This window comes from Malus sylvestris, chromosome 6 (genome assembly GCF_916048215.2).
Source record: "Malus sylvestris chromosome 6, drMalSylv7.2, whole genome shotgun sequence".
NCBI classification, from domain to species: domain Eukaryota; kingdom Viridiplantae; phylum Streptophyta; class Magnoliopsida; order Rosales; family Rosaceae; genus Malus; species Malus sylvestris.
In genome coordinates this window covers 28,053,377-28,080,296 of record NC_062265.1, presented here as the reverse complement: position 1 = coordinate 28,080,296, position 26,920 = coordinate 28,053,377, and the positions used below count along the sequence as shown (strand labels likewise).

General features: G+C 38.2%; 4 protein-coding genes and 1 pseudogene across 4 annotated transcripts; 2 read left to right on the top strand and 3 right to left on the bottom strand.

Moving 5' to 3' along the window:
* Window positions 1–341: 341 nt before the first annotated feature.
* On the bottom strand, window positions 342–1,021 carry LOC126625581 (cytosolic sulfotransferase 14-like; annotated as a pseudogene).
* Window positions 1,022–2,307: 1,286 nt separating this feature from the next.
* Window positions 2,308–6,979, top strand: LOC126626687 (uncharacterized). The gene is made up of 12 exons (XM_050296071.1): window positions 2,308–2,767; window positions 2,953–3,081; window positions 3,863–4,057; window positions 4,466–4,513; window positions 4,586–4,714; window positions 4,820–4,944; window positions 5,020–5,130; window positions 5,487–5,595; window positions 5,763–5,881; window positions 6,181–6,334; window positions 6,481–6,625; window positions 6,770–6,979. The coding sequence occupies exons 1-12, from the start codon at window positions 2,645–2,647 to the stop codon at window positions 6,829–6,831; spliced, it is 1,449 nt and encodes a 482-aa protein (XP_050152028.1). The 5' UTR covers window positions 2,308–2,644; the 3' UTR covers window positions 6,832–6,979.
* A 134-nt stretch (window positions 6,980–7,113) lies between these two features.
* On the top strand, window positions 7,114–9,030 carry LOC126626689 (uncharacterized). Its single transcript, XM_050296073.1, has 2 exons — window positions 7,114–7,816; window positions 8,314–9,030. Exons 1-2 carry the CDS (start codon window positions 7,723–7,725, stop codon window positions 8,790–8,792), a joined length of 573 nt encoding a protein of 190 aa, XP_050152030.1. The 5' UTR covers window positions 7,114–7,722; the 3' UTR covers window positions 8,793–9,030.
* Window positions 9,005–11,389, bottom strand: LOC126626688 (nucleoside diphosphate kinase 2, chloroplastic-like). Its single transcript, XM_050296072.1, has 7 exons — window positions 11,104–11,389; window positions 10,927–10,983; window positions 10,545–10,631; window positions 9,738–9,818; window positions 9,502–9,614; window positions 9,315–9,364; window positions 9,005–9,235 (listed from the first exon to the last, which is right to left on the bottom strand). Exons 1-7 carry the CDS (start codon window positions 11,341–11,343, stop codon window positions 9,168–9,170), a joined length of 696 nt encoding a protein of 231 aa, XP_050152029.1. The 5' UTR covers window positions 11,344–11,389; the 3' UTR covers window positions 9,005–9,167.
* A 2,776-nt stretch (window positions 11,390–14,165) lies between these two features.
* Window positions 14,166–15,969, bottom strand: LOC126627479 (GRAS family protein RAD1-like). Its single transcript, XM_050297041.1, has one exon. The coding sequence runs from the start codon at window positions 15,967–15,969 to the stop codon at window positions 14,380–14,382; it is 1,590 nt and encodes a 529-aa protein (XP_050152998.1). The 3' UTR covers window positions 14,166–14,379.
* Between the last annotated feature and the right edge of the window lie 10,951 nt (window positions 15,970–26,920).

Genomic DNA, 26,920 nt, shown 5'->3' with positions numbered 1-26,920 from the left:
GGAACCAAATAATGGGGAATTGGGGGAAAAGCAGCGGAGAAAGAGAGAACTCTAGGGAAAGATGTGGGGCTCAGGGGCTGGGCTTTAAAATTAAAACAATATGGAGTCATCAATCATGGCCCATGACTCATGGACAAAAGACAGTGTTTTTTGTCTCCCTATTTTTTTTTTTATAAACTTAAAACAATTGGCCAAAACACTACCGTTTTGGACCAATTGTTAAAAACCCCTATTTTCTTTCTTCTTCCCCGCTGTCTTCTTCTTTGTTGCAACCTGCAATCTGAAACCTGCACAGCAGCACAGACCTCGTGTTTGAGGGGTCCTCCGGAAAATTTCTAACATCAATTTAGGGTCATCAAGGGGTCTTGGGACCTCCCAGGTCCCTCTGTAGATCCGCCACTGATCATACCATCACCACCGTCACGATCGTCGTGATCATGATCAAGTGAGGTTACGGGACGGTTGTGATCATGATTTCCAAGCATGTTATCCAACACCAAGAGAGGAAAGCAGTCGTGGGGCCCAGTTGTGAGTAAGGGATGATGAGGAGAGGCAACATCATAGAGGCTTTTGTTGAGTACAGCGAACATGAGTGCTCTAAGCCACGTCGTACCTGATTTCGAAAATGTGGCCAAGAAGAATATGGGGGACGACCCACGGGCGCCGCTGGTAGAACTTCCGGTTGTTTGGAATAAGTTGAAATGTTATTGAAGTTGGGCTGCTTTTAACATAAAGGTAGGGTTTATCCAGAAGCCTTGGTACTGAACCAAGTGTTTAGAGGTCCAACCCTTCTCTTTCGGAGGATTTGGCAGCATTTCTCTACAAATTTCCGCAACGATTTTCCGGTAGGCTTCCCCTTTTTCCTTCTCCACAATATAATTGGTTTTACGAACAAAAGGTCGGGACGTCGAAGCGGAAGACATTTGGGGGATAATGCAGGATATCTAGGTTTAGAAACTTTACATAATACAGTGATATACTGTAATCTGTAGCTGCAAGTAGTGATTATAATATAAGTAATGATTTTGACAAAAAAAATTGTAATATATAGCTACAAGTCCTCCGCCCTTGCTCCGCCATGCAACTCCCAATCGTTTATATACCCTCTAATAATAATAGTTATTTTTTATTATTGGAAGCGTTCGATAGTGTTTTGTGATTAATGAAAATAGAAATCCTTAGAGATTAAACCTATCAAATTTTGTTGGAAAATTTCCAATTTACACTGTACTGACTTGGTTCAAACTCTATGAAGAGTTCATAGCCTAAATTTCAGTTTTTGGATTTAAATTTGTTGCACTTTACTTTTAGGACAAGTAAATCTTTCAAACAAAACCCAATTAGGACAAGCAAGAGTTAAACAACTTATATCAATTCAGCACCACACAGATTGTCGAATGATAACATCCGTACAATTATATAACTAATGGATTGGTAGTCACATGATCATCATTTGGGCACAACTGAATCCACATATACCAAACCAACCCAAAAACAAGGAAACATAGCCAACAAAAGGCACAACTGAATCTCCAAGCCCAAAAAAATATTAAGGGCAGCCCAAACCCTATACAACATAAAAAAACCCAAATACAAGAAAACTCCTAATCAATAAGTCCATATACATGTTTTTACCTTTCACACATTTCTCTTAAATTTAGGCCGTCATATCGAATGAATTGAAGAATGTCAGTGGACAAAAATTAACGACAATGTGCGAAAGATAAAAAGAGGTGTGCGAATAGCACTGCCCTCTATAATATCATATCAATGCACGTCTCGTCACTATCAATGGTGAGGGAGGGGCGTAGGGTTAGTACGGTCTAGGGTTCAAAATTTTTTAATGTAACCAAAGAGTGTGATGCTAGAGAGGGTCCACCAATACAAGTCAGTCTCACTTGTATTATAAAAATGGTTTATATAGTATACTGAATATGATTTATGTAAACATTTTTCAACAAAAAAGAAAAAGCACATCCCCACACCACCACAATCAATCGCTTCTGCCACAAGGAAGAAGCCACCGGCCGCGGCCAGCAAAGCGTCAACCTAACATCAAAATCAAAGATAAATATTTCTTTTTGGTAACGTGCAAGGGTTTCAAACTCTATATATCTAATCCTAACTCGTATTCACTATTTCTTACTACTTGAGCTAAACCGCTAATACTTTTGACAATATCGAATCTCGACCAAATATCCTTCGTCAACCCCAAAGTTGGCAAATATTCGGTCACACGACAAAAGAACAAAGAGTATGCTATCAATCATCACAGTATCCAAAACGAAACAAGGGATTGAAACACTCTTTCGTTTCCCGAGTTTATAATAAAAGTTAAAAACACATCGTAAGCAAAGCGAGCCTTACAAGCCAAGCAATTGTGAACCTTCCTAATCGTGTCGCCACTCGACTCAGCCACACATACTCATACACTCGCACACTCACTCTCTCTCTCCCCCCAAAACTCACCGATATCGGTTCGTGACTTCCCCCAAGTTCTGATTTTTGAGCCGAACCCATCAACAATGCCTCGATTGCATGCTAATTACTCTGTTTAATCTGCCTATTTGATTGGAATTTTAGGATTTTAAGCAAAATTGAAAGAAACCCAATTGCGATAAGAACAAGAGAAGCTCAGAGAGCTATGCTTCCTCTGCCTCCCATTGATCTCAAAGATGTTCGGCAGAAGCTCGCCACCCATTTCAGGCCATGGCAGCGTTCATTTCAGTTCTGGGTTCGAGCTGTTGACATCTACACTGGCTACAAGGTCCCCTGACCTCTCTCTATACATATATATATATATATATATATATATATATATATATTTCTACATGTGTGTGTGTATATATATTTGTATGTATGTTTGTGGGTGCACGCATGGAATCTTTGAGAATTGCAGTGCCTGGTGATAGATATTGATTTGATGGTTTTTTCTTTGTTTGGTTTTGATAGGCGTTTCAGCTGAGAGTGAGTTTGGTGAAGGATGCGAAGAAACAAGAGGAAATGTGGGAGAGGCAGCATGAATTTGCAGCCGAGAAGATATATGCAATGTGCTCGGACCTTGGCGGTTTCTTCCTCAAGGTGTTCCATGAATTTGCAATTTTAATTTTTCGTATGGATTCCTTCATTCCTTGCCCTTGTGCCACTGGATTTAATTTTAGGGGGCGGAATTGGGAATTCACTTGGATTATGTGTTTTGTATTGAAAACTGGATGTTTGTGTATGATTAGAAACGTTAAAGAGTCATGCTTTATCAATTGCTTCTTGTTGAAGTGCATTTTAGGCTGTCAACTAGGACTTAGAGTGGTGGAGGGTGATCTAGCTTGGTAGTACCGCATTCACACACATTCACACGGGATTCTAGTGGGTCACCCATAACCAGGCTACGTCCTCTGTAGTATGTTGTAGTGTATTTGAGGATACATAGACATATTACATGGGAGAGGCATCAGTAAGAGCTTTCTACAGAGAATTTGGGAGAGAAGAACAGTGCAAACGAAGGTGAGGAAAGCCTCCCTTGCTGCCTCTACGGCAGTCCCTTTTGTAGGCTTCTAAACTTCTTAAGTTGGTTCCAACATGTGGACACAATGTAAGGGTAATGTGGCCTAATAGAAACCACTCAGTAAATATCAAGGGTCAAAATTCTCCCTTGGTTGGTGGATCCTAGTGATGCCCAATATGGTATAAACACTTGTTGTTCGTTTCAATTTGATTTCCAATTGGTTTCCAGATTAGGGTAGTTACTAGTTATCAGTGAACATATTGGTTTTAAAGAACCTTGGAATTCATCGTTGGTGGTTTTTGGTTTTTGTAATTTTTGTGCTGAATACTGAGTTACTTCTTGAATGGGGGTTTCAATTAGGTTGCCCAAATTGTCGGGAAGCCAGACTTGGCCCCAGCTGCATGGGTGAAAAGGCTTGTTACATTGTATGATCATGCTCCTGCAACCCCATTTGATGCTGTGCAACTTATGTTGGAGATGGAGTTGGGTCGAAATGTTGGCGAAGTGTTTGAAAGATTCGATGTGGATCCTCTTGGCTCTGCCTCAATTGCACAGGTATTTCTATTCATGAGTAATTTCTGGTTTGCTAAAAATGCCACAGTAGAAGTTACAGTAGTAATTTGAAATTGCAAGTTAATATACTTAGCTAGTATCAGTATCAAGTTTTTAATTAAGAGAAACTTTCTGAAAGCAGACACGACTTGATGTTGATATTGTTCTTCTATAAGTATGTAATTTGCATCTGTTTATTACGATTAAGATTCTTGGTCAGATATTACGATTAAGGAACAATTTGTCAAATTTCAGAGTTCTTGTTGGAATTTATAGTTATCTTTTTATTTGCGTTTAATGCCTTTTTGGGCTAGCTGTTTTGTATTGGAGGCAACCATTCTGGAAACGGTATTAGAATGGTTGTGGAAGCATATACATTTTTACCTGATATGTGTTTTATGCTCAAACTAGGTTCACCGAGCAAGATTGAGAGGTGATAAAACTGATGTTGTTGTCAAGGTGAGGGAACTTAGAAAACTCTGTGGCTACTTTATGTTCTGTGAAATTCTGATTTCTTTTGGGCTATAACAGGTGCAACATCCTGGAGTTCAGGACCTAATGATGACAGATATCCATAACCTCCAAGCCTTCGCTTTATATATGCAAAAGACAGATATCAAATTTGATCTATACTCTGTAACTAAGGAAATGGAGAAACAGGTATCTAATACACACAAATTGTGGAATCATTCGTGTGATAGATTATGTCTGAAATATAATCATCAAAATCTGGAGAATAACTATCTTTGATGTTTCCATTTTAAGATTGGATATGAATTTGATTTCATGAGGGAGGCTGATGCTATGGAAAGGATTAGACGTTTTTTGTATGAGAATAACAAAAGGAGACCTGTTTTGGTGCCACGACTTATACGTGATATGGTCACTAGGTATGTAATGTTGCACCCCATTTTCTTTCCCTACCAATAATGATGCATTTGATCAAGTGTTCTTTGTTTGGTTAGGAGAGTCTTAGTTATGGAATATATTGATGGAACCCCAATCCTGAACCTTGGTGATGAAATTGCGAAAAGAGGCATAAACCCTGGTGGTAAGATTGCAGTGGCCGCAAAGCAGTAAGCTTCTAATCCGTCCAGACAGTATGCTGAACTGTTTATCTACATGTGTATGCTATAAAATTGCATTTAATTGTCAATAAAGTGCTATTTATTTATTTTCATTAATTGTTACGTATCGATCAAAATTAGAAGTTCAAACTGTCACGTATTTTATTAGGAAGGGCTCCTTTGGTCAATTCAATACCTTAACTTTCCCCTTCTTTCTCTTTTGCAAACTGATTTCGTATATGAAGATTCTGAGAAAGTTCTCTGTTCTAGCTTTTCGAAAAAAATTCATATTTGTCTTTTTATTAGATAGTTTGTTCTCTCATAAGGAATGGAGAAGGACAATGATCTGTTTTCTAAATATGCAGGAAAATCCTTCAAAGCTTGACACTAGCATATGGACAAATGATTTTGAAGTCCGGTTTCTTCCATGCAGATCCTCATCCAGGAAATATTCTAATTTGTAAAGGCTCGGAGGTAAATGACCGACTTAAATTTGTGGGAAAATCTTTCATATTTTATGCTTTTTCTCCAGGAAAGCTACTTACTTTTGTCTTTCTAGTTAATAACTTACATTATAGATAACATTTCCTTTAATTTGAACGGAAAGCTGATTCAGAATTTGTACAATTCTTCTAAGTTAGGTTGCCTTGCTGGACTATGGCCAAGTGAAAGATCTACCCAATGAGTTGAGACTTGGCTATGCTAACCTTGTTCTTGCCATTGCTGACGGTGACCCTATTAGAGCATCGGAGAGCTACAGGTAATTAATAACTTCACTGTTGTTGTTATACTTATTATAGGGCATAAGTAGCCAACAAGGCAAAAGAAACTAAGGCTCATATACGAGCTGCAAACTGCACGCAAGTGCATGTGAGTGTGAGGCTCATGGAGATGGAATTGCAATAAAGAAAATAGTTGAATTGCTGTGCTCATCTTGCATATATGAAACATGGGACTAAGTAAAAAATTGACCTCTTTTCGTTTTTCAATCTCAGTTTAATAAGGTGCTTTCCCAGTTGACTGTGTATGCACATTGTACTAATTTATTCCTCTTTACAGGGAGCTTGGCATAGAAACCTTAAGCAAATGTGAAAATGAACAGCATGAAATGTTGAAGTTGGCACAGACAATGTTTGACACAAAATTACCCCCCGGAGTGACGATGCTGCAGCCTTTTTCTGACGAATCTTCAATTAAAAAAATTGCAGTTCAGGTATCCCTAGATTCCAAATTTTCATCGACTACTTAATTCACATCATTTCATCACTCTGGTTATCAACTAGTTAAGGCGTTAATTTGTTCCTGATCTATAAGTTATTGTTTGCTTGCTGTTTCCCCTATTGTCCCTGGCTCTTGTAGGGTTTTCCAGAGGAGTTGTTTTCTGTACTTCGGACAGTGCATCTCCTGAGAGGACTTAGCGTCGGTTTGGGAATCAACTACTCATGTGCGGAACAATGGAGACCAATTGCAGAAGAAGCTTTGTTCCGTGCTGGGAGATTAAAAGGTAGCCTTTCCAAACTCCAAATTCTTGTGCTAACCCGGTCTTGAGGAAGCATGTTCCCGGAATTGCTCTTATTCAACGCAATGTTTGAATACTACCCCTTGAGTTGTTTTCTGATGTCTCTTTCATTCACATTCTCTCTACCAGGTAGGCCTATCAAAGCCAGAGGTCGTAGGCGCGGTTTATCGAGGTTATTCAGGAGAGACTGATTATCTTGTAAGAAGAGGTAGCCTTTAACTGATATAGTGATAGTGTTTTTCCTAATTGTGTGATTAATGATAAACGTAAAGGACGAAAATTCAATTCATCCAATGGTGTATATTCTGTATTCGTTATGTAGTTATGCTCTCACTTCTATTCTAATTGTAATTATGGTTAGTTACAACAATCGTCCATGAACTCATGCCCATGTTCCATATTGGTCCCTTCAATTGCGTCAGGGGTCTCACTTGAGTCATTCCATCCCGCTTTCGTTTGTTTTGATCATTTGAGCTCTCAAATGGAGATGGAATGACTAAAGACACATGACGCAATTGGAAGGGCTATATACTTTGCAAAATGAATTGAAGCACCAAAGTATAACACGGGTACAAGTTTAGAGACCACTACCGTAATTAACCCTAAATCATAATAAGACTACTAAAACCCGTTTTACTCTGATTTTATCTTCTAAAAATAAAAACACATTCATCCTCTCTACCCTAAGGCAATCCAAGCAAAAGCACAACGAAGCACTACGTGTGTCGTATGGTGTCTAGTTGCAAGCAAACAGTTCAAATGGAAACATATTACGATCTAATAGCATTCTCTATAATTGTGAATGTGAGGCCTCGTGTCCCACATCCTACCTCTCAGGTCCTTAGGATCTTTGTAATAATAAAATGAAATAAGAAAATTGCTAAGGGTCTGGCCCAGTCAATGCAGTCGGGCTCGCCCCAAAAAGAAAGAGTTCAAAGCATGCTTCCCGCCAGTTCTGTGTTTCTCCCGCGCCCTTCACTTCTAGTTTCTCTCTCTCCTCAAAGTGAAGACCACACGATTCAGATCTGAGAGAGAGAGAGAGAGAGAGAGAGAGAGAGAGAGAGAGAGAGAGAGACTGAGAGATGTTTGGGAGGATAAGAGCGTCGTCTTGCCCGGCGGAGAGCTTGGAGAGACCGCCGTCCAAGATTCTCAAAGACGATTCTCTTTCTATATACGGTAACACCACTGCTCCTCTTCCACCTATTACTGTCTTTTTTTTTTCAATTCCGAATGATTTGCCGACGTATTTTCCGTCGCGCTTGCTTCTGGGCACTGCCAATTGTTTGATAATTTGCTTCACTGACATTATTTTTCTTATGGAGTGTTGCAACCTCATAATCTTAGCAGAAATCTGTATTGCATATTCGCCCACCTCGTTGTTTTTCCCCACTTGGTTCTTCAATTTACACATGAAGCCATGTTTTGGTGACCGAGAATCTGAGATCCACCGTTGTTTGAAACCCAGCGATTCAATTTGATTTTTTTCCCTTTTCGGGCAAGCAAGTTCTTCATTTTGTATACGTGTTTTAATTTACATGTAGCTACTAGCTAGCTAAGATTGTTACTTTGGAAGAATGCTTGGTGTATTGTTTGGAAAAAAATTTCACTTGGGTAACCATCTGCTAGGCCGCGAACGCGATCGTTGTCATTGATTTCCCTTTTCTTTGATGCAGAGTCTACACTTTTGAAGCTCAAATTAGGTGCTAAACGCAATTTAAGTCCATGCTCTAATGAGGCATGGGAGACAGATGCCGGTTCTACTTCAAGCTCTCCCGATTCAGAGCCAATGAAGATAGATGCGAATTGTGCTTCTTCTGCTGGCACTTCACCGGGTTGTATTGAAGCCGCCAGCTCTCCTCAAGAGGAGTTTATGACACTAGACACGGATTGTTCCTCACCAAGAAGTTCGACGAGTTTCAGTGATTGTCATTCGACAGGCACCTTGAAACAGCAACGGAGCACAAACGTTTCAGTTTTCTACCTCTTTTCAAAATTTAAGAGGGCTCAAGAAGCAATCTGCTCATCCTCTGGGGATACAACGATGACAGAGAATGCAAGTATTTCTCCAAGTTCTAGCGGTTGCCAATCTTTTAACAGCACAGAACATTCGGAACAGGAATGTAGGAACTCTTTACCTGCTAGTTGCGCCTAATTTCGCACTGGCGATTTGTCGTGGTCTTTATCTACGTTGTTTGTTGAAGAAAATTGCAAACGGAGGGCATGATCATGCACGATCAGTGTGAAGCCGATTAAGTGTTGTAACTTTATAAACCCAATTGAGGGATGAATAATGTTTATGTATTTGGAATCATATTGTGATTCATCATTTAGTTTGAAAGACTGAGAGGTACAACGCCGATGAAAACGAAAAAATTCTTCAAGCTTCAAAATCACAGATTTAAAATGATAATTTATGACGGGTTATTGAATCGTCTAAGATCACATACATAACCGACACATAGATATAGGGGCTCAGCAAACTCTTTCAAAATCGCGTCCCTTGCTAGATCTGAGCGTTTCGGAGAAATCACTCCCTTAACCATGGTGCTTGAACTGGTGTCCACTGACATAATTCACCTTCTTTGAACCAGAGAGCTGCATAGTTCAAATAGCGAATGAGACAGAAAAGAGGGAGGGGTCGAAGATGAAAAATATCCATTAGAAACGTTCCTACCTATTTCGCGCTTTCCGTTTTCAGGGCTGTCACTCCCATGAACAACGTTCCTGCCAAGATTTTCATACAAGATCTCTCCCCATTAGAATCCGCATGCCATTAAGTGAAAATAAAAGAATTACTAGCAACCTGATGCAGCTTAATACACATATCAGTACTCAACTACCAAAACGTTAAAGCGCCCAACCTTCCTGTTTGAACAGCAAGATCCCCTCTTATAGTTCCCGGTTCAGCTTGTAGAGGATTTGTAGCCCCAATCAACTTACGTGCTGCAGCAACAACGCCAACACCCTCCCATGCCTTGCTAGCATAACATCATGGTCAGTATTCTTGTAAGAGAATACAGCTAAAATACAGCTTGGATTCATTGGTTTCCTTGGGACACATACAAAGTTGAGGAGAATTAGGATCAATCGTTCATACCATGCACACAACGGGGCCCGATACAATGTAGTCTATCAATTTGGGGAAGAATGACTTTCCCTTGAGATCCTTATAATGCTCCTGAAACAACAAAAGTCACGCACATAAGGGCACACAGTCGAACCATACTATCTTTTCCATGAATACGTAATGCACTTGAACACTGTAAACAAGATATAATTGCGTGCATCTGAAGATTGATTGCAAAGAATGCATAAATCATACTAAGACCCAGTTTGGGAGTGAGGTGCTTAAAAAAAAAGCACCCATGAAAAAAAGCTGTGAGGGTTTTAGGTGTTTGGTAAACTGAAAAAAAAGGGCTTATTTTGAAAGCTGCTGTGAGAATAAGTTGAAATCAAAGGAAAAAGCTGAAGCTGCTATTTGCAGCTTTGGAAAACTGGTTTTTTTTCAAAGCATACGGAGCCACAGTGCTTCTTTAATGAAAAGACCCACTATTAGCCTGCTTTTTTTTCCAAAAGCACTTTTACAAAAAAGTTTACCAAACACTCTGCTGATTTATTTCACAGCCGCTTATTTTCACAGCATAGCCGCTTATTCGCAGTTTTTTTTTAAATCACAGCAATACCAAACTAGCCCTAAATACAAGATTGAATCTCATGACCCTCTATCTCTTGAGCTAAACAACTCAAAGCTTTTTCGGTTCCGAGCTGCTTATTATGAAGTTCCCCTTTTGCTTAATTCATCAAATAGGTGCTTTAAAAAGTGACCATACAGAACTACCAGAATAATGTACTTTCGAAAGCTTATTTCGGGTTTTCTACAAGGCACGGAAGAAAAGAGACAAACCTCTGCCAAATCTTGGGGGCACTGGAAGAGCTTCAAGCCAGTCAGCTTAAATCCCTTCTTTTCAAACCTTGAGATTATCTCTCCAACCTAAAACAATTCACCCCATATCACACATATGGATAAACTATGAATACAAAGCTAAAATAAAAAACCCGAAAGGTCTTCCCCCTGTCCAGTCAATAAATTGGATTCAATTAAAGTTCAAGCTTTCGTTTTCTCAAAACCCCAGAAACTGAAAATTAAGAACAGAATCAAAATTTCAAAAATTTCGTAGCCGCCCCATGTTTTTCCAGCTACCAATTACCCCAACACAACATAGAGCCGTTAAAATTTGACGAACAAAAATACAAAAATACAAAGTTCGAGAATTGAATTAGCTTACAAGGCCACGTTGAACTCCATCAGGCTTCACCATTATGTACGTCTCATCAACTTGTTCCTGAAAAAACACAAAGCCGCCATTACATCCCAAAAATTCCAAATGGGTTTTCACTAAATGGAAAATTAAACAACGGGCTTTCAACAATTTTGAAAAATATGAAGAGGGTAGGAGGCAAACCAGTGAAGCAACCAAGTGGGGAAGAAAGATGCGAGGTTTGGCGAGGGTTCTGGCATGGGGACGAGCCGGGAAATATGAGAAAAGATGGAGGCTTGAAGGGAATGCAGATAGTTGGTGGTGGTGGTGGGCACGTAGGTTAGGGTTGTGGTGGGCGGAGGGTAAGCTGCTGCAGGTTCTTCTGCGTTGATGGGATGAGGTAAAGCTTGCACTCGCTCCACCAAACACTGCCACGGTTTCCATTCTGTCTCTCCGCTTCTCTCTTTCTCTATCCCTCCCTTTCTCCCTGCACGTGTTTATATAATCATTTTTTCATGAGTAATTTATTTTTAACGTTTTAGCTAAAATAATTTCTGAAACTATTTGAAAATTCATGGAGTCGGTAAGTATCGACTCTCTTTGCTAGGTCAAGAATTAGGTTCGATTCCGCTATCGTCAATCCGTTTTGATGAACAATTTGTAAAAAGTAAATGAGTTAAGACTTATGATATGCACTGTAATGGATAACCTCCTTTCCTCCTAAACTTTTTGTAAATAATATATATATATATATATATATAGGCCATTTCCACAAAGAAATTTCTATTTTTTTTAGGATAAATTACATAGTAGCCCTTCAGATTTGAGGTCTATTACAAACTCATACAACATCTTTAAAACATTTCATTTTCATACCTTAAGCACTATTTTATTTCAAAATAATACATCCGTTACATTTTCCATCCATTGATCCGTTAAGTGATGATGTGGCCGCCATATTTGTGCCACGTGGCTGCCAAATATGTGCCACGTGGCAAAAAAAAAAAATTTTTAAAACCTGAATCTTCTACATTAAAAAAAAAAAAAAAACCAAAAGCCAAAATCAAAAGCTGAACTCGCAACCCACCCACACAACCTGCACCCCAGAAGAAGAAGAGGAGAGGGAAAAAAAAAAAACCCATCTTCATCTTCCCCGACCCCCTTTCCTTGCAACCCCCTCCCGTCTTCCCTAAACCCACCGTGCACCCATCATCCACTACCTGCAACCCATAAAAGAAAAGAAAAAAAAAAACTTATCTCCCTTTCCCTGCAACCCCGATCCTGTCTTCTCCAATGAGTGTGGATTTAAGAAATGAGGTGTGTAGAGGAGGGAAGTGGATGCGTGCGAGGGTGGGGGCGCTGGGTTTTTTTTTCTTTTTCTTTCTGGGTTGCAGGTTGGGGTAGCGGAAGATGGGTGCGCGGAGGAGGTGGAGCTGGGTGCAGAGGAGGAGGTGGAGGATGGGTGCGAACCGTCGAACTTCGCCAGGTATGCAATCTGGGTTTTTTTGTTTTGGAGGGGGGGGAGGAATAATGGGATCCAGGGTTTTTTTAATGGGAACTGGACGATCTGGGTTTTTTTGTTTGGGGGGGGTGTAATGGATCGGGGTTTTAGAGCTTTTTTTTAATTTTTTGGTTCAAGGTTGCCGGGGAGGGATAATGGGATCGGGTTTCAGAGCTTTTTTTTTTTTTTTTTTGGTTCAAGGTTCAGGTACGGGGGCTTTGGGGGGATCTGGATTTTCTAATTTTTTATTTTTTTTTTGTAAATTTAGAAGATTAAGGTTTTTTTTTTAAAATTATTTTTTTGCCACGTGGCATACATTTGGCAGCCACGTGGTATAAATGTGGTAGCCACGTCAGCACTTAACATATCAATGGATGAAAAATGTAACAGATGTATTATTTTGAAATAAAATAGTACTTGAGGTATGAAAGTGAAATGTTTTAAAGATGTTGTGTGAGGTTGTAATAGATCTCAAACCTGAGGGGCTACTATGTAATTTACCCTTTTTTTTAAATAGGGATTAAGTGTAGGGTTCACTCCACATCGAACTTCAACGATCCAAATTGTCTATTTTGTAAATCTCGATTCATAGATCATCCTTGCAAAAATTAAATTCAATCCGAAATCATTTGCCTATTAATTATCAAGATAAAATTTCATTATTTCTTATATAACAAGTATTCGTTAATTTTTTTGAACCAATTAGATGTCTTAAATATTTCTGATTTGGCTCATATTCTGCAAGGATGATTGATGAGGTGCAATTTGAAAAATAGACGGTTCGGATCGTTAAAGTTCGATGTAGTATGAATCTCACAACTAATCCCTATCTTTATATAAAAAAAAAATAAGAATCCCTACTCTTAAAGACTTCTTTTATACACACACACACTCCAAGGAATTTCTCTTGTGAATATGCCTTTCACATAATGCCAAGCCTTTGTGAGACTCGTGCACCCTTGACCTTTGAATTTTCGTTTTTTATTAAAAAAATGTTAAATAATATTTGTTGTATCAATAATGCTACAATGTATGTGTTAATAGTTAACCCGAATCCATATTGGAATAAATCAGACACTGCCATGTCGATGTGAGTTAAATTTGGTATTCCAAACAATATTCTAACTTGTATATGAACAGAAGTTTAACATACTTTATTGTATGTATGATTTTCAATTTTTTTTAGTACATTGATATTTTTTATACTAAGGAGATGAAGAGTTCGGCTAAGTCACACAATGGACAACTTAATTTGGTATCGAATTCGCCATCAACGAGATTCGAACTTAAGACCCTTACTTCCAAACGAAAAGAAATATCACCAGACCATAGTACTGAGTGACTTTTTTGCAATCACTCTATTTGTGCATATTTCCCATTTTCCATTCATGTAAAGTTTAATTTCACCCACAAGTTCTGCTAAATGAGGAAGACAATTATGAATAAAACTAGCAGATTGTATGCCCTTCAACATAATTATTTACTTGCTCTCAATTATTTTGGACATTAGATTACTAATAATCTAGGACATTGTTCTACAAAATCTTAACTCTTTACATTGGAAAGTTGAGATTGGCTTTAGAATAATTTTTGAGAGAGACTCTGTGGAACTTTCATAATTTCCATCACTAAGATTGTCACCTTTGATTATTAAAAAGAATGAAATAAATTGTAATTCATGTACAATTGAAATAATGTTAATCTCAGCCTAAATTAAATATCCACACGAGGCTATTTCCTCTTTATTCCATCTAAACAGCTCAACTTTGAAAGCCAACTCACTTATTTTTCAACTGTTCCAACACAGTGTGCAGCGAATGACACAGAACACAAAGTAGTCACCCAAATCAGCTTTCCAAGATCCCTGGAATTGTTTTATTGGAATTTGGAGTGAAATGTGAGTTGGGATTTTTTTTTACTTTTTTTCTGGTTTTTTAACTGAATTTTGAGCTGCGATTTTGGAACCGATAAATGCTTGATTAGCATTTCCAGCAGGAGGCAGCAACAATGGGCTTGGATTGCCAACCAAGAACCAAACAACCCTTCTCTTCCATGATAGTGTAGCCCTCACAGACCTTGATCTTTCCGAGCCACTGCTTTGCTTGCGCCAGCATCTTAATTGGCGTAGCCTGAAACCCTGCACGGCTCATCCTCCGGCGCCACTGATCAACCCTCTCGTGCCTCTCCACCCTTGCTGGCCCCTCACAGCTGATTATGTTCTTAATCTCCTCAGCAAAGTAGAACTGCTCCATCTTCGCGCGCCTCGTGTCATATTTTGGCAGCATGGCATCGAGGGAGTCAAAGATTGCAGAGTAATAATGCAGTGCTTCCATAAACCTCCCCAAAAAAAATGGTCCATTGTGGCTTGAGTCTTGCTCCACAAGAACAAAGATTTTGGGCGAAAGCTCATGGATCATCTGTAGGACAGAATTGAGAGCTCCTCTGCTTTCTTTCACCACACAATGCAACTGAAGAATGCTATTGACAACAAGGACTTCACCATCATACATTTTGATGTCCTCCGGACGCAGGTTTTCCAAATTGCTTTCCACCATGGAAAACTCCAGGTTTATTCCCAAGCTTTCGGCGTAGGCCTCGAGCTCTCCTCCAATGATTTGCAATCTGTCACCGCAAAGGCCAACCCCGGTTATTCTAAAGCGTGTAGGCGGCCGGCCTGTGCGTGTGGCAAGGCTTTGGATCAAGCCTCGCCACTGGTCTCCATGTGGTAGACCAAGGGTCATCCCAAGGTCTACCACATGAACAAAACTCTCTCCCTCAAAGGCTTCCAATATTGATGAATTGGCCACAAAGTGACCAAACTGAATGTGGGGGCAAATCTCATAAACAAGGCGCAATGCCTCTTCCTTCTTGTCCAAGGCAAAATCTTTCGTGTTCATTGCGGACCCAATGAACCCTACTGCCCCGAGCGGTTGAACCAGGGCTAGGCGGTTGGCAAGGCCTTGGACAAAACACGATGCCACACGCTGGAATGAAGAGCCAAAGACCAAAGCATTGGCCCGAAGCTCAGATAGTAACGCAGAGGCATGTGCCTTGTCGCGACAAGCAACAGCTTCAGCGCAAGCAATTAGGAGCTGAACAAGCCTCATCCCATCAGCAGTTCCGTCCTCCTCCGCTCCATTTTCCTCGGCATTGGACATAGCTGTTGCTGCCTCCTCAACAGCCTCAGCTGCAAGGTACCTTTGTGAGTAAGTCCAAATATGATCCCGGAAATGAAGCCTTCGGAAGGTGTTGAAGCTATTCGTGCTGCTGCTGCGGCTGAGGCTGATGTCAGTAATGCAACTATCTTCGCTTCCTCCACCACTATAGAGGCTGTTATGACTGTCGGAGATATTTATATTCCTTTTCAGCCTTTTATGGTCTCCGCTTTCGTCCGAGTAAGGGAGGATAGAAGCTGTAGCGCCCTCCTCCAGAAAGGGCGTGTATGGATAAGGATAGCAAGGCATGGCTGAGGCAGCTGAGTGAGTAATGAGATCAAGGACACTCCTTTTATTAGTCCTTTCATTATTGATCATGTACTCCTTAGGCAGGAATTTTCGGTTTGGCCCCATCTCTCATACCTATCCTTCTCTTCTCCCTCCTCTTTTCTCAAAATATATTCAATAAAGCCCTGAAGGACCCCAATCCCAAGCAGCAAGGACTTAAATAGCTAGCTAGCGATCTTCTTGTGATTTCGGATATTACAAGGGAGATTATAAAACTCGAACGAAGGGAAGAGTTAGGACAGATGGTGTCTACCTGCACAAAACATCAGACAGACTCATCAATAAACTTTAATGCATAGACCTCTCCAAGGACAAGGCTTGTCTGTATATGTCACACTCCCATAATCTTGGATTTTATAGTTTGTTCCTCTCCTGGGAGTTAACTATTTTATCTGTAATCCAAACACCTTTTAGGGTTTGTCATTTTCTGCATTGTCTTATTCTCTACGGCCTCCTGCCCATTGAACCTCCTTCGATCTTTTTTTCTCTCTCCACAAATAAGTTGTGTTAAAGTTAAAAGGACGATCCAACGGCTCACTACTAAGCACATCAATACGGCCCTAACTTGACCACCTGTGTAATTTAATAGTTACGGGGTTTTATACAAAAAGTCTCGATGCAAGAAAGATCTTGATCAGATTTCCGACGTGTGAGACATGCTTTTAACAAGTTGTTTTTGTGAGTCATTTCATATACTTCAATCTAGATTACTTATTGGTGAGGTAGTGCTCCAATGTTTTCGGCTAAACTAAGGTTCTTTACAGCGGAAAAACAACGTTGTTTCTTTACTACCCTTTTCAGCCACACTTAGGTTGTGACGATTCCTAGAGTGCTGTTTTTTTTTTTTTTTCCAAGTTTCATTTTCATGGATCGCAAACTCCATCTCCTCATCTTCTTCCATTCAGCGATTCGTATTTCCGACTTCGTTGCACATATTTACGTACTTACGAACAATTTAAGCACGTGCAGGAAGATTGCAGGCCGATTTATGAACAATTCAATGGGGATTGTTGAACTTTGTAGCATGCAGACACCACCAGCCTCCCCAATGTATTTTTCATTGAATTTATTCTTTTGCCGGCTTCCATGAAAACAATGAGCAAAAACAAGCAGATGCATGCAAAACTGGAGGTGCATTGCGACGCCATAGATCCCCCTACGTTTCTACATGTTGCATCTTTGTATTATTTAATTTATATTGCGTTGTGGATTTTTCTTCATTTTTTTTATAATTAACAACTCGCGTCATCCATTGCGTCATCGATCGATACGATCAGTGTAGCATATTCTAAGGGCTTATTTCAGTTAGCATCTACACACACACACACACACATACACAGGCCATTTCTCTAAAGCGATCTCCATTTTTTGGTAAAAATGGGGACTGGTTGTAGAGTTCACTCCCCGTCAAATTTCAATGATCTGAACCGTTTATTTTACAAGTCTCAATTCACATATCATCTTTACAAAAATTCATTTTAATTTGAAATCATTTGCCTATATAATTATCAAGATGAAATTTAATTATTTCTTATAGAACAAAGTGTTCGTTAATTTCTTTTAACTCAATTAGATGTCTCAAATATTTTTGATTTAGTTAATATTTTGTAAAGATGATCTATGAGGTGCAACTTGAAAAATAGATGGTTCAGATCGTTAAAGTTCGATGTGATGTAGACCTCACAACTAATCCTCATTTTTTATAAAAAAAAAATGGCCTCATATATATGTATATGTATATGCAGACCATTTAAGAGAAGGATCCCTATTTTTTGAAAAAAAAATGAGGATTAGTTGTGGGACCCATTCCATATCAAACTTCAACGATCTGAATTGTCTATTTTGTAATTAAGTCTCGATTCGTAGATCAGTTTTGCAAAAATTCAAGTCAATCCGAAACCATTTACCTATTTAAGTATTATGACGAAATTTCAATATTTTTTAGAGAACAAAGTATTCGTTAATTTCTTTGAACTCAATTAGATGCCTTAAATATTTCATTTTGGCTAATATTTTGTAAGAATGATCTATGAGATGCAACTTAAAAAATAGACGGTTTAGATCGTTATTAAAGTTTGATGTGGTGTGAGTTCCACAACTAATCTCCACTTTTGTATGTTGCCTGGTCAAGTTAATTAGAATTAAGGGGAAGCTTCTATATAGTCTATAGATGAAGCTTTTGTACAACTGTTTCAATTAGGAAGATTATTTACCTTATATGCAGCAAGATTCAAATTTGTGCACATAAATAGGGATTAGGTGTGGGGCTCATTCTATATCGAACTTCAACGATCCAAACCATCCATTTTGTAAGTCTCGATTCATAGATCATCCTTGTAAAAATTCAATTCAATCTGAAACCATTTGCCTATTTAATTATTATGATAAAATTTCATTGTTTCTTATATAACAAAGTATTCGTTAATTTATTTGAACTCAATTAGATATCTTAAACATTTTCGATTTAGCTAATATTTTGCAAGGATGATCTATGAGATGCAACTTGAAACATAGACGCATCGGATCGTTAAAGTTCGATGTAATGTAGACCCCACAACTAATCCCCATTTTTATAAAAAAATAAGGATCATTTCCCTTAAACATTTCCTATACTTATATATATCAACAATGAACAAGGCCCACTAAGTACCTTTATAAAAATATAAATTGTACAGAAATAGAAATGATATCGACTTGGGCAATAGTTTTTATTTTCATTGTGTGCAAATATAAACCAATCCACTAAAAACATAAATTGACCCAAAAGAAGTAATAGATTAGAAACATCAATTTCCTCTTCATTTGAATATCTGAATTTTTTGGTTCTGGGTGTTCAGATTCTTACTAAGAGCAATGTATTAAGTTTCAAGAATTGTCTGTCCATTTCTTGGCTAGCTGGGAATGCAGAGGTTCCAAGGAGGCAGTGTTTTGAGCTTTACTAAAAGTTATTGATTAGGCTCTACACTAACAGGACAATTAATCATCAGGCATGAATATATGTCTTGGTTAATTTGATTTTGAACCATCTAGCTGAAAATTGACTTGGGAATTTATTTGATTTTTCATTGTTCTCTATCCTAGCTTAATGTCACATTGAAAGAGTTTAAACCTTAATTATATCATGTGTTTGTTAGAGATGATTGGCTTGGATAGAGTAACTGATTAGATGCAAATTAATTTTAAGGGGATCACGTAAAGTCATTGTTTAAAAATGAGACTACAAATCTCAATGCTAGAAGCGAAGATCACATCTAGCCATTGTCGAAGAGCTACAACACTCGCTAGGCAAGATGACAAAACTACACTAAACTACACTATCCCAGAAGATAGTCACTGGCCCACTCTAGCCAAATCAATCTGCAATGTCGCCACTCCAGTTGGATCCGCAACATCCACGATCAAGGGAGGTGGTGGTGTTGCCATATGTGAAAGGTACTATGTGGTGGATCAAACGCCAAATCTGATCGCCCCATGAGGTGCAAACACTAGATCTGGTTAACCAAGATGGTGTCACCACCAGGTTGATCAACCACGGTTGTGTTGCCGCCAAATCTGCTCTGCCAAGGTAGCGCCGTTGTTAGACCTGACAAGGTGGTGCAGCCACAGACGAGTCAAGGGAGCGTATCCCCACCACGGAATCAAACAGACGCAGGTGGATCTGACCCACCAAGAACCCCAAATTCAAACCCCAACTCCGAATCTAGCCATAAAACAAGGAAGAGGCCTTGAGACGGGAATAACCTGGATCTGGGTAGAAAGCGTAATATAAGATGCACGCAAAATAATGAGAGAGAGATAGGGAAAAGAGAAGAGAAATGAGAAAAGTCGAGAGAACGACCCTTTGTCGAAATTGAAAGTTGTTAACGCTCAAAACTAAGATATCAACAAAAACCAACATGGCAAATAAAAAAAATATAGACAAAAGGATTTAACTGGTTCAATCCCCCCCCCCCCGCGCAAAAAAGAGAGGCTACAGCCACTGCAGTTATCTAATATATATTTGATATGCATTACAAGAATAATTTTCCTCTCATGGATCCGACCCCTTTTGTGGAGCATTCAACCCTTTTATATAGGCCAAAAGTCAGCCCCCAAAGTCTTGGACTTATAATGGTGTGGTGAGGAAGTGACACTCACAAGGTGCTACTTGCATGGTTTCCTGGGCCGACACATACCGAGCACACCACTCGCAGAACTTAAAGCAGACTGCTTGAGCCAGTTGGATGACTTTGCGTCACTTCATGACTTCTTTGTCCACATATGGCATATGCATGGCTGGGACGTCGATGTCGAGACAAACCTGTCATTTGAGCTCCATGCTAGAAAGTTGTCAGGTCTGCCAACTGGCTCAAGCTGTCTACTTTAAGTTCTGTGCTCGTCTCTTATTGTCAATAGACAACACAGGGCTATGAGCGGTCAGTGATGGCAATCGTCTTTTGTCATTGTGGTGGTGTTTTATCATCTGGATTCCTTGGGTTGGCTTGCAGGACCAATGCCTTCATATTCTCACCTTTGGTGGGCTCTCTTCAAGTCCATCTCATTAAAACTGACAAGAACTATATATTATTTTAATGAGTCTGAAAGAACCTTGCGTTAATAAAGGTAAAAGTTGTAGTAATTCTGGAGGGAAGTTAGCCCTATTAATCCTACTATTTTTGTGAGGATTAAAATGAGTAACATTTTCTTACCGTGATTCATCTTCTACCTTTTACTTTGACAAAATTGGGAGTTGTCATCTATTTCTTCTTTTGATATGCCTTGAATATAGTGCATTATTCTCTTCAAAGTCAATTCTCTCTAACAAACATAACTTAAATCTTATCGCAAACTTATTGCCCTTAAATTAAATGCTTATAGCTCATGATTTTTATTTTTTTGAACAAACGATATTATCTATACCAAAAGGGTGAGGGAGTAAGCTAATACCTTACAATGAGCTAGCAATAATGTGGTTCAAATTCGTCTTTTGGCGAGAATTGAACCTAAGTCCTCTCACTTACAAGTGAAGAGGAATACCATTAGACCGTAATACTAAGTGGTGGAAAAAAAATTACAACAAGCGATCTTACTTCACTAAATTACAAACTATAGAAAGGTGAAAGTTTGAACATATAAAACACAGTTGGTTGAAGAAGTCCCTAATCGTTGAATCCACCACTTGCCAAATAAAAATAATAAAAGGTAACAAAAACATTATAACTTTTTTAATGTGTAAACACTAGATGCATTATTTGTTATGTAATATGTGTATATCAATTAGGAGTTTGGGATAGAGCTGCCCCATGTGTTCTGTGCTACAGAACATGTGCTGATCCATCATCTAAGTTGCTGGTTACAAACCCGTTGGGTCCCTAATTGGTCATGAAAACGATATTGAACATAGAACATCATAAGTTTGCTCCCTTTGTATATTGCAAATTTATGATTTTACATTCATGGTACGTGATGACTAATGACTATGCCCCAGCAGCCCCACGCAATGGAAACCAGTTGTGAATTCAGGTTTGAAGCACATACTTACAAGCTAAAGTGACAATCAGTTTTTTTTTTTTTAGTACATCGATATTTTTACACTAAGTGAATGAGGAGTTTGATTAAATCACATAATGGGCAGCCTAATTTGGTATTGAATTCACCATCCACGATATTCGAACTTAAAACCTTTCACTTCCAAGTGAAGAGGAATACCATCCACCGTAGTACTAAGCGGCAAAGTGATAATCAGTTAGAAGCGTGTTTTTTTCCTTTGATCACTATGAATTGGCAATCTTGAGTCTATGTAGTAATTAGGGGAAAATTATCTTAAATATTCTTGTGTACTTGTCTTGTTTGACAGACTAATCCCACTTTCCATGCAGCCCCGCCATAAGTCGACATTATACTTTTGGATCAAGAGAAACGGTACAACAAAAAATAAAAAGGAAAACTAACGAAAAGCCCTCAAAAAATTTAGTTTTAATGAAAATGACAAAATAAAAGTGTAAATAAATAGTACCAGGAGTGACTTTTCAAGGTAAAAATGTCATTTTCGTAAAAAGTAAACAATACCGAGAATGTTTCGTTAATATTCCCAATAAAAGGAAAATAAAGACATAAAATGTTCTCCAGAACTTCCAAGAAGCAGGTCTCTACTCTCTAGCTAGGCCATGCAACGATGCTTGTGTATCTCTTTCAGTTTCCCAGCATAAGTAGGTTGACCAGTAGTAGCCATGATCTTATGCTTTTTCATATATTGGTGGTTTAAATGTTTTGATAATACAATTCATGATTATACTATTTCTGCACCGGAGCACAGTAAACATCAAAATCCTTGATTGTTGGATTAGTGATCATTGAATCCTTTCGCGCGCAATCAACACGTCATTGCTCCAGTCCATGTGCATGCTATGCATCAGAGCATAGTATACAATCTTCGTCCAAATTTGATTAATTATAGACAAAAGGAAGAATTACAAATACACAAGCACATAGAATTTATATGCTGAACGAAAATATTCGTACTTCATATACTAGAGCAGGAGAAGAAAAAACAGTAAGGGGAAGGATATGAGGCATTTAAAGATTAACTAGCTTTATGAGCTGAAAATTAATTTTATCTGTAAAAAATGTAATCTATTCAATTATTTTAGCTAGCTATATATGGATGAAGGTGCACAGACAATGCAAGCAAGCAAGAGAATGGCAGTGGAAGCTCCATCCTCGTCAATATTAGACGTGCTCCTCTTGAACTTGCAAACTTTTGCTAATTGCTTCTGCTTCTGTGGCTGTTGCTGCTGCTGCCTCCTCTTCATTGCTTCTTCCACTTTAGACACCATCTTATTAACTGGTTACAGTAGAATCAATCGGGGGCTTGAGAGTCGGTAGTTTACCCTGCAGCGGAATTAATTCAAACTTCAAATTAAAGAATAACGAATTCAAAAGAGCGATCGAGAGACAAAGAAGAATAAGGCGATAGGGTACTTTTGCTTGGGGAAACAGACATACATGCACTTCTCAATTTATAGGAAGCATTCTAACATTTGTGATAATGCCAAAAATGCCCTTGGTGAATTTACATTATGATTGGGTTGTTCCTGGAGGAGGATTTTAAGATAATACTGCATGTGAGAGGAGGACATTTCAGTGTTAAATGGATGAGATCATTATTGCCCACATGCTTCAGTGTCTGGTCCTTTTTATGCGTTTAAAATCACCAGTACAACAACCTCGCATGCATGCACTACAATTAATCTAAATGGATGATAACATAACATGATGTTTTCTCAGTAATTAGACGGTTAATTGAATTACTATGTAAAGTGTACTCGAAAGTTGGTTGATCGTGAAATTCAAAAACAGGAAGAGTAAAAATAACACCATGCAAAGGAATTGACTACCAAACCCTAATTTTTTGAAATTGGGGAGAAAAAGTAAGATGTATGTATGGAATGTAAATTGACTTCAATTGTAAATTGCCTAAAGGAATGGGGATTAATCTTCCTACCCTAGTTGACCAAAGTCCAATGTTAGGTCATGTTGCAGGCTGGCAGTATGTCATTTTAAATTATTTTGGTTGGAGCAAATTTCAGATTCGTATCATACGACTTGTTCTGGGTTCGATTCTTGGCTCTGATTAATCACACGATGGTGATAAGAAGGATATTGAAATGTCTTTTATGAGTTTTTTCTGCCTTCGAAAAAAGTAAACTACCGTGAGTTAGCCGCCAATGCATCATTTTTTTTAAGAAAAGAATACCCTTATTAGCATATATTCTCTCTCTTCATTATCATTATTATTAAGGTTGTAGCCACGATTTCCATTTGGTATATATTCCGGTCGGCACATAGGATTCTCTCTTAATTTAGTTGGAACAATGCTCAATCATTTATCAACCAGTATAATCGCTTAGCTGTTGAAAATAAACTGATTGAATTGATTAAAAAAAACTTAAGAGCCTAAAGCTAGTCCCTTGACAAGTATAAGAACATTTACAGATAGTTGTGCTTGGTCTGCACGGAAGTGAGTGATTCCAGACTGTTGATAAAATGTAGGGTACACTTGTGAACGAAACGACTGCCTTTAGCATATCTCATATATATAATGTATATGTAGATCCTAAAGTATACAATGTGCATGCCTGGTATTTGGCTGTAGAACCAAAAACAACAAAATGAAAGCTCCATCGAAATTTAAAAATTAATTAAAAGACAATGTAATAGTTAATAGAGAAAATTGGAGAAATGGTCCTAAAGTTTGGGTCAATTGAAGCTTTGGTCCTTGAACTAAAAATTCATAAGTATTGGTCCCTTAACTTGTTATAAAGTGGAGCAAAAGTCATGTTCGCTAATTCCATTAGAACTTCCATCAAAATAAAAGGGTTTAAAAGGGCAAAAAATGTAAATCAGAGTTGGCCAAAAGAATTATTGCTCTACATTAATATAAATTCAGGGACTAATACTCATAAATTTTTAATTCAGTGACCAAAACTTCGATAAAGGGACCATTGCTCCAATTATCTCTAAATAATAAGAAAGTCTTGGCCGTTATTATACTAGTTATGGTTTTCCCAAGTTAGTATTTTTGTCGTGCTCTATAGAGTGACGAGATCTTCATGTGCAAGGCCATGTGACCATGTGTTAATGTTCTTGTTCTTCCATGCTGATTGGCCTACGATCCATACGGGCCGAAGGTTTCCCTCCATTTTCTATATACCCTTCAATTTTACGACCCACATGTCATATATTTTCCTACCATATATCATGCCCTAAATTTCAATTAATTAACCAGAGTTTGATCTCATTAGTTTCATGAATCACAAAATGATTTTCTCTTATCTTGCAATATAATGTATTGTTCTTAGACTACACGTAAGAATCGTTATTGTTTTTAGGAAACTGTGTCTAAATGTATGAATTTTTTTTTTAAATTATAAGTGATATTACTATTCTAAGTTACACTAGAGTATAGAAGAATGTAGTGGATTGAAAAGGAATGCCGTTTACACTAGATAAGCCACCACTTCCATGTATGTTTTTCATTCACAATCTGTAAAAAAACATTCTAATGGTGCATATTAAAAATATATTAGTGCTTAGATTTTATACTTATAGTTGCATCTAGGGTTACATGATTGGGAATCAGCCCTGCATGTGGTCCAATATCTTAGTGTATAGGGTATTGGGTTTCTACCTATATTTTTTGAGTTCGAAACTCCATTTCCTCTAAATTATTGTAATACAAATTTTTTTTTTTTAAATTATTGGGGATATGTTTACATAAATCATAAGATATACTGTTTTGTTGATAAAATAATATACAAAATAAAATGTAGCAAAATACATGGTTATAATTCATTTAACACAAGGGTCCAAGTGACCAAACTTCACAATCAGTAGATGCAGATACCTTTGATATGAAATGTGAATGATATGGATAAGTAAGAGAAGGAGAGGGGCATGGTTCATGAACCCATAATTCTTAGGCCATCTCCAACCGATCCGGCCATAGGATTATAGGGCTAAAAATAGCTTGAAATGACACGAAAACCGTCTCCAACCGAGGGCTATGCCAAAGGGCTTGTGGGCCTCACCGGGCCAAACCACCAAATCAAGCCAACTGGCTGGCGCAAAGAAGCCAGCCAGCCAGCCCTGGGCAGGCCCAAACTTTCAAACCCAACAGCTACCTAGCATCAGCATGACGCCAGGTTACCGTTGGATTTGAATATTTTTTTTTTCAGAAAAAATTTAAAAAAAAATTCTAATTTTTTTCCTATAAATACCTAAACCATTCATGCACCATTTCTCACACAATTTTCACCATTCCATACTATCTTACTTCATTTTATTTCAATTCTTCACATTCTATTGTCTTACCTCTTCCAATAATCTTTCCTTCAATTTTTTCAATAATTTTCAAATGACCACATCTGCAATGAAGGGTAGGGCTTGGACCCGAAAAGAAGATGAAGCTCTTTGCATGACTTATAGATGGGTCTTGAAATATAGTGTAAGAGGGAGTTCTCAAACAAGTTTAAACTGAAATAATAAATTATATTTGGCCTATGACCCTTTGGCCCCTTTGGTTGGAGATGGTTTTTTGTCACAAGACCATATTTGGCCTATGATCCTTTAGCCCCCTCGGTTGAAGATGGTATGAAGTATGACATGACACTGTTCATTAAAATATAATTTCTTGGAGGACTATAAAGCTAAAGAGAATCCTTGATCCTCATTCGGTTGGAGATGGACTTAGCATGCAGGGTAGAGGAGCCATACTTTCAGAATATGGGATGTTGGCCATTCTGAGAACAAGCCATTTGGGTTGGTTTATTTGACCCTTGAATATAAGCATTTGCTTTGGTTGGTGTTTAGTCCTTTGTTTCTTTCAAGGCACAAAAATACAAATCGGTCACCACATTGTGGATGTTTGTTTTCTTACATTTCTATGAATGTTCCCTAGCTCTTTGTTATTTGTTGGGCCTCTTTTTTAGGTATCTGTCTTAGTTCATTTAATTTTTTTATTCTACTAAATATAAGTAATGTTATTTAAACACATAAAAATGATACAGTTGACACATTTTTTAATACAAGTGGGTATTCCACATACAATGATAGTATCAACCTGTATTAAAAAGTGTGTCAATAACAAGTGTGTTTGGTTTATGTGTCTAAACAATATTAATAATTGAATAATCCAAAGAATATTAGATACAAAATAATATATAGCCGCTATATGTGCTCTTAATTCCTTATTTGATTATTGTTTTGTTCTGGTGTGTTTTCAAAAAAGAGTTGGGTAGTTTGATTATGGGGAAGGAGCAGTACGTAGCTGTGAGAATGTGCAGTACAAAAGTCTCATATTGGTGTTGGACCAAACTTTGCGAGGGATTATAAGGAGTGTGACTACTTTCTATATAGCTAATTAAATTTATGGTGGCACCTCTGCTACCAACAAGCTTAGATGGGTGTGAATTGTAAACTCAGGATGCAAGCTTTAGGGATTAATTATACTCACTGCGGCTGCTTCTTGTGATCCTCT

Bases quoted from the DNA above. Each gene is read 5' to 3' on its own strand.
- LOC126626687 (XM_050296071.1), top strand. From the start codon at position 2,645: ATGCTTCCTCTGCCTCCCATTGATCTCAAAGATGTTCGGCAGAAGCTC. The intron at 4,058-4,465 runs GTATTTCTATTC...TGCTCAAACTAG, and splicing joins GCTCTGCCTCAATTGCACAG to GTTCACCGAGCAAGATTGAG. The intron at 6,626-6,769 runs GTAGCCTTTCCA...TCTCTCTACCAG, and splicing joins CCGTGCTGGGAGATTAAAAG to GTAGGCCTATCAAAGCCAGA.
- LOC126626689 (XM_050296073.1), top strand. From the start codon at position 7,723: ATGTTTGGGAGGATAAGAGCGTCGTCTTGCCCGGCGGAGAGCTTGGAG. The intron at 7,817-8,313 runs GTAACACCACTG...TCTTTGATGCAG, and splicing joins CGATTCTCTTTCTATATACG to AGTCTACACTTTTGAAGCTC.
- LOC126626688 (XM_050296072.1), bottom strand. From the start codon at position 11,343: ATGGAAACCGTGGCAGTGTTTGGTGGAGCGAGTGCAAGCTTTACCTCA. The intron at 10,984-11,103 runs GTTTGCCTCCTA...GTGTTTTTTCAG, and splicing joins CCCACTTGGTTGCTTCACTG to GAACAAGTTGATGAGACGTA. The intron at 9,819-10,544 runs GTTTGTCTCTTT...TTGTTGTTTCAG, and splicing joins GCCCCCAAGATTTGGCAGAG to GAGCATTATAAGGATCTCAA.
- LOC126627479 (XM_050297041.1), bottom strand. From the start codon at position 15,969: ATGGGGCCAAACCGAAAATTCCTGCCTAAGGAGTACATGATCAATAAT.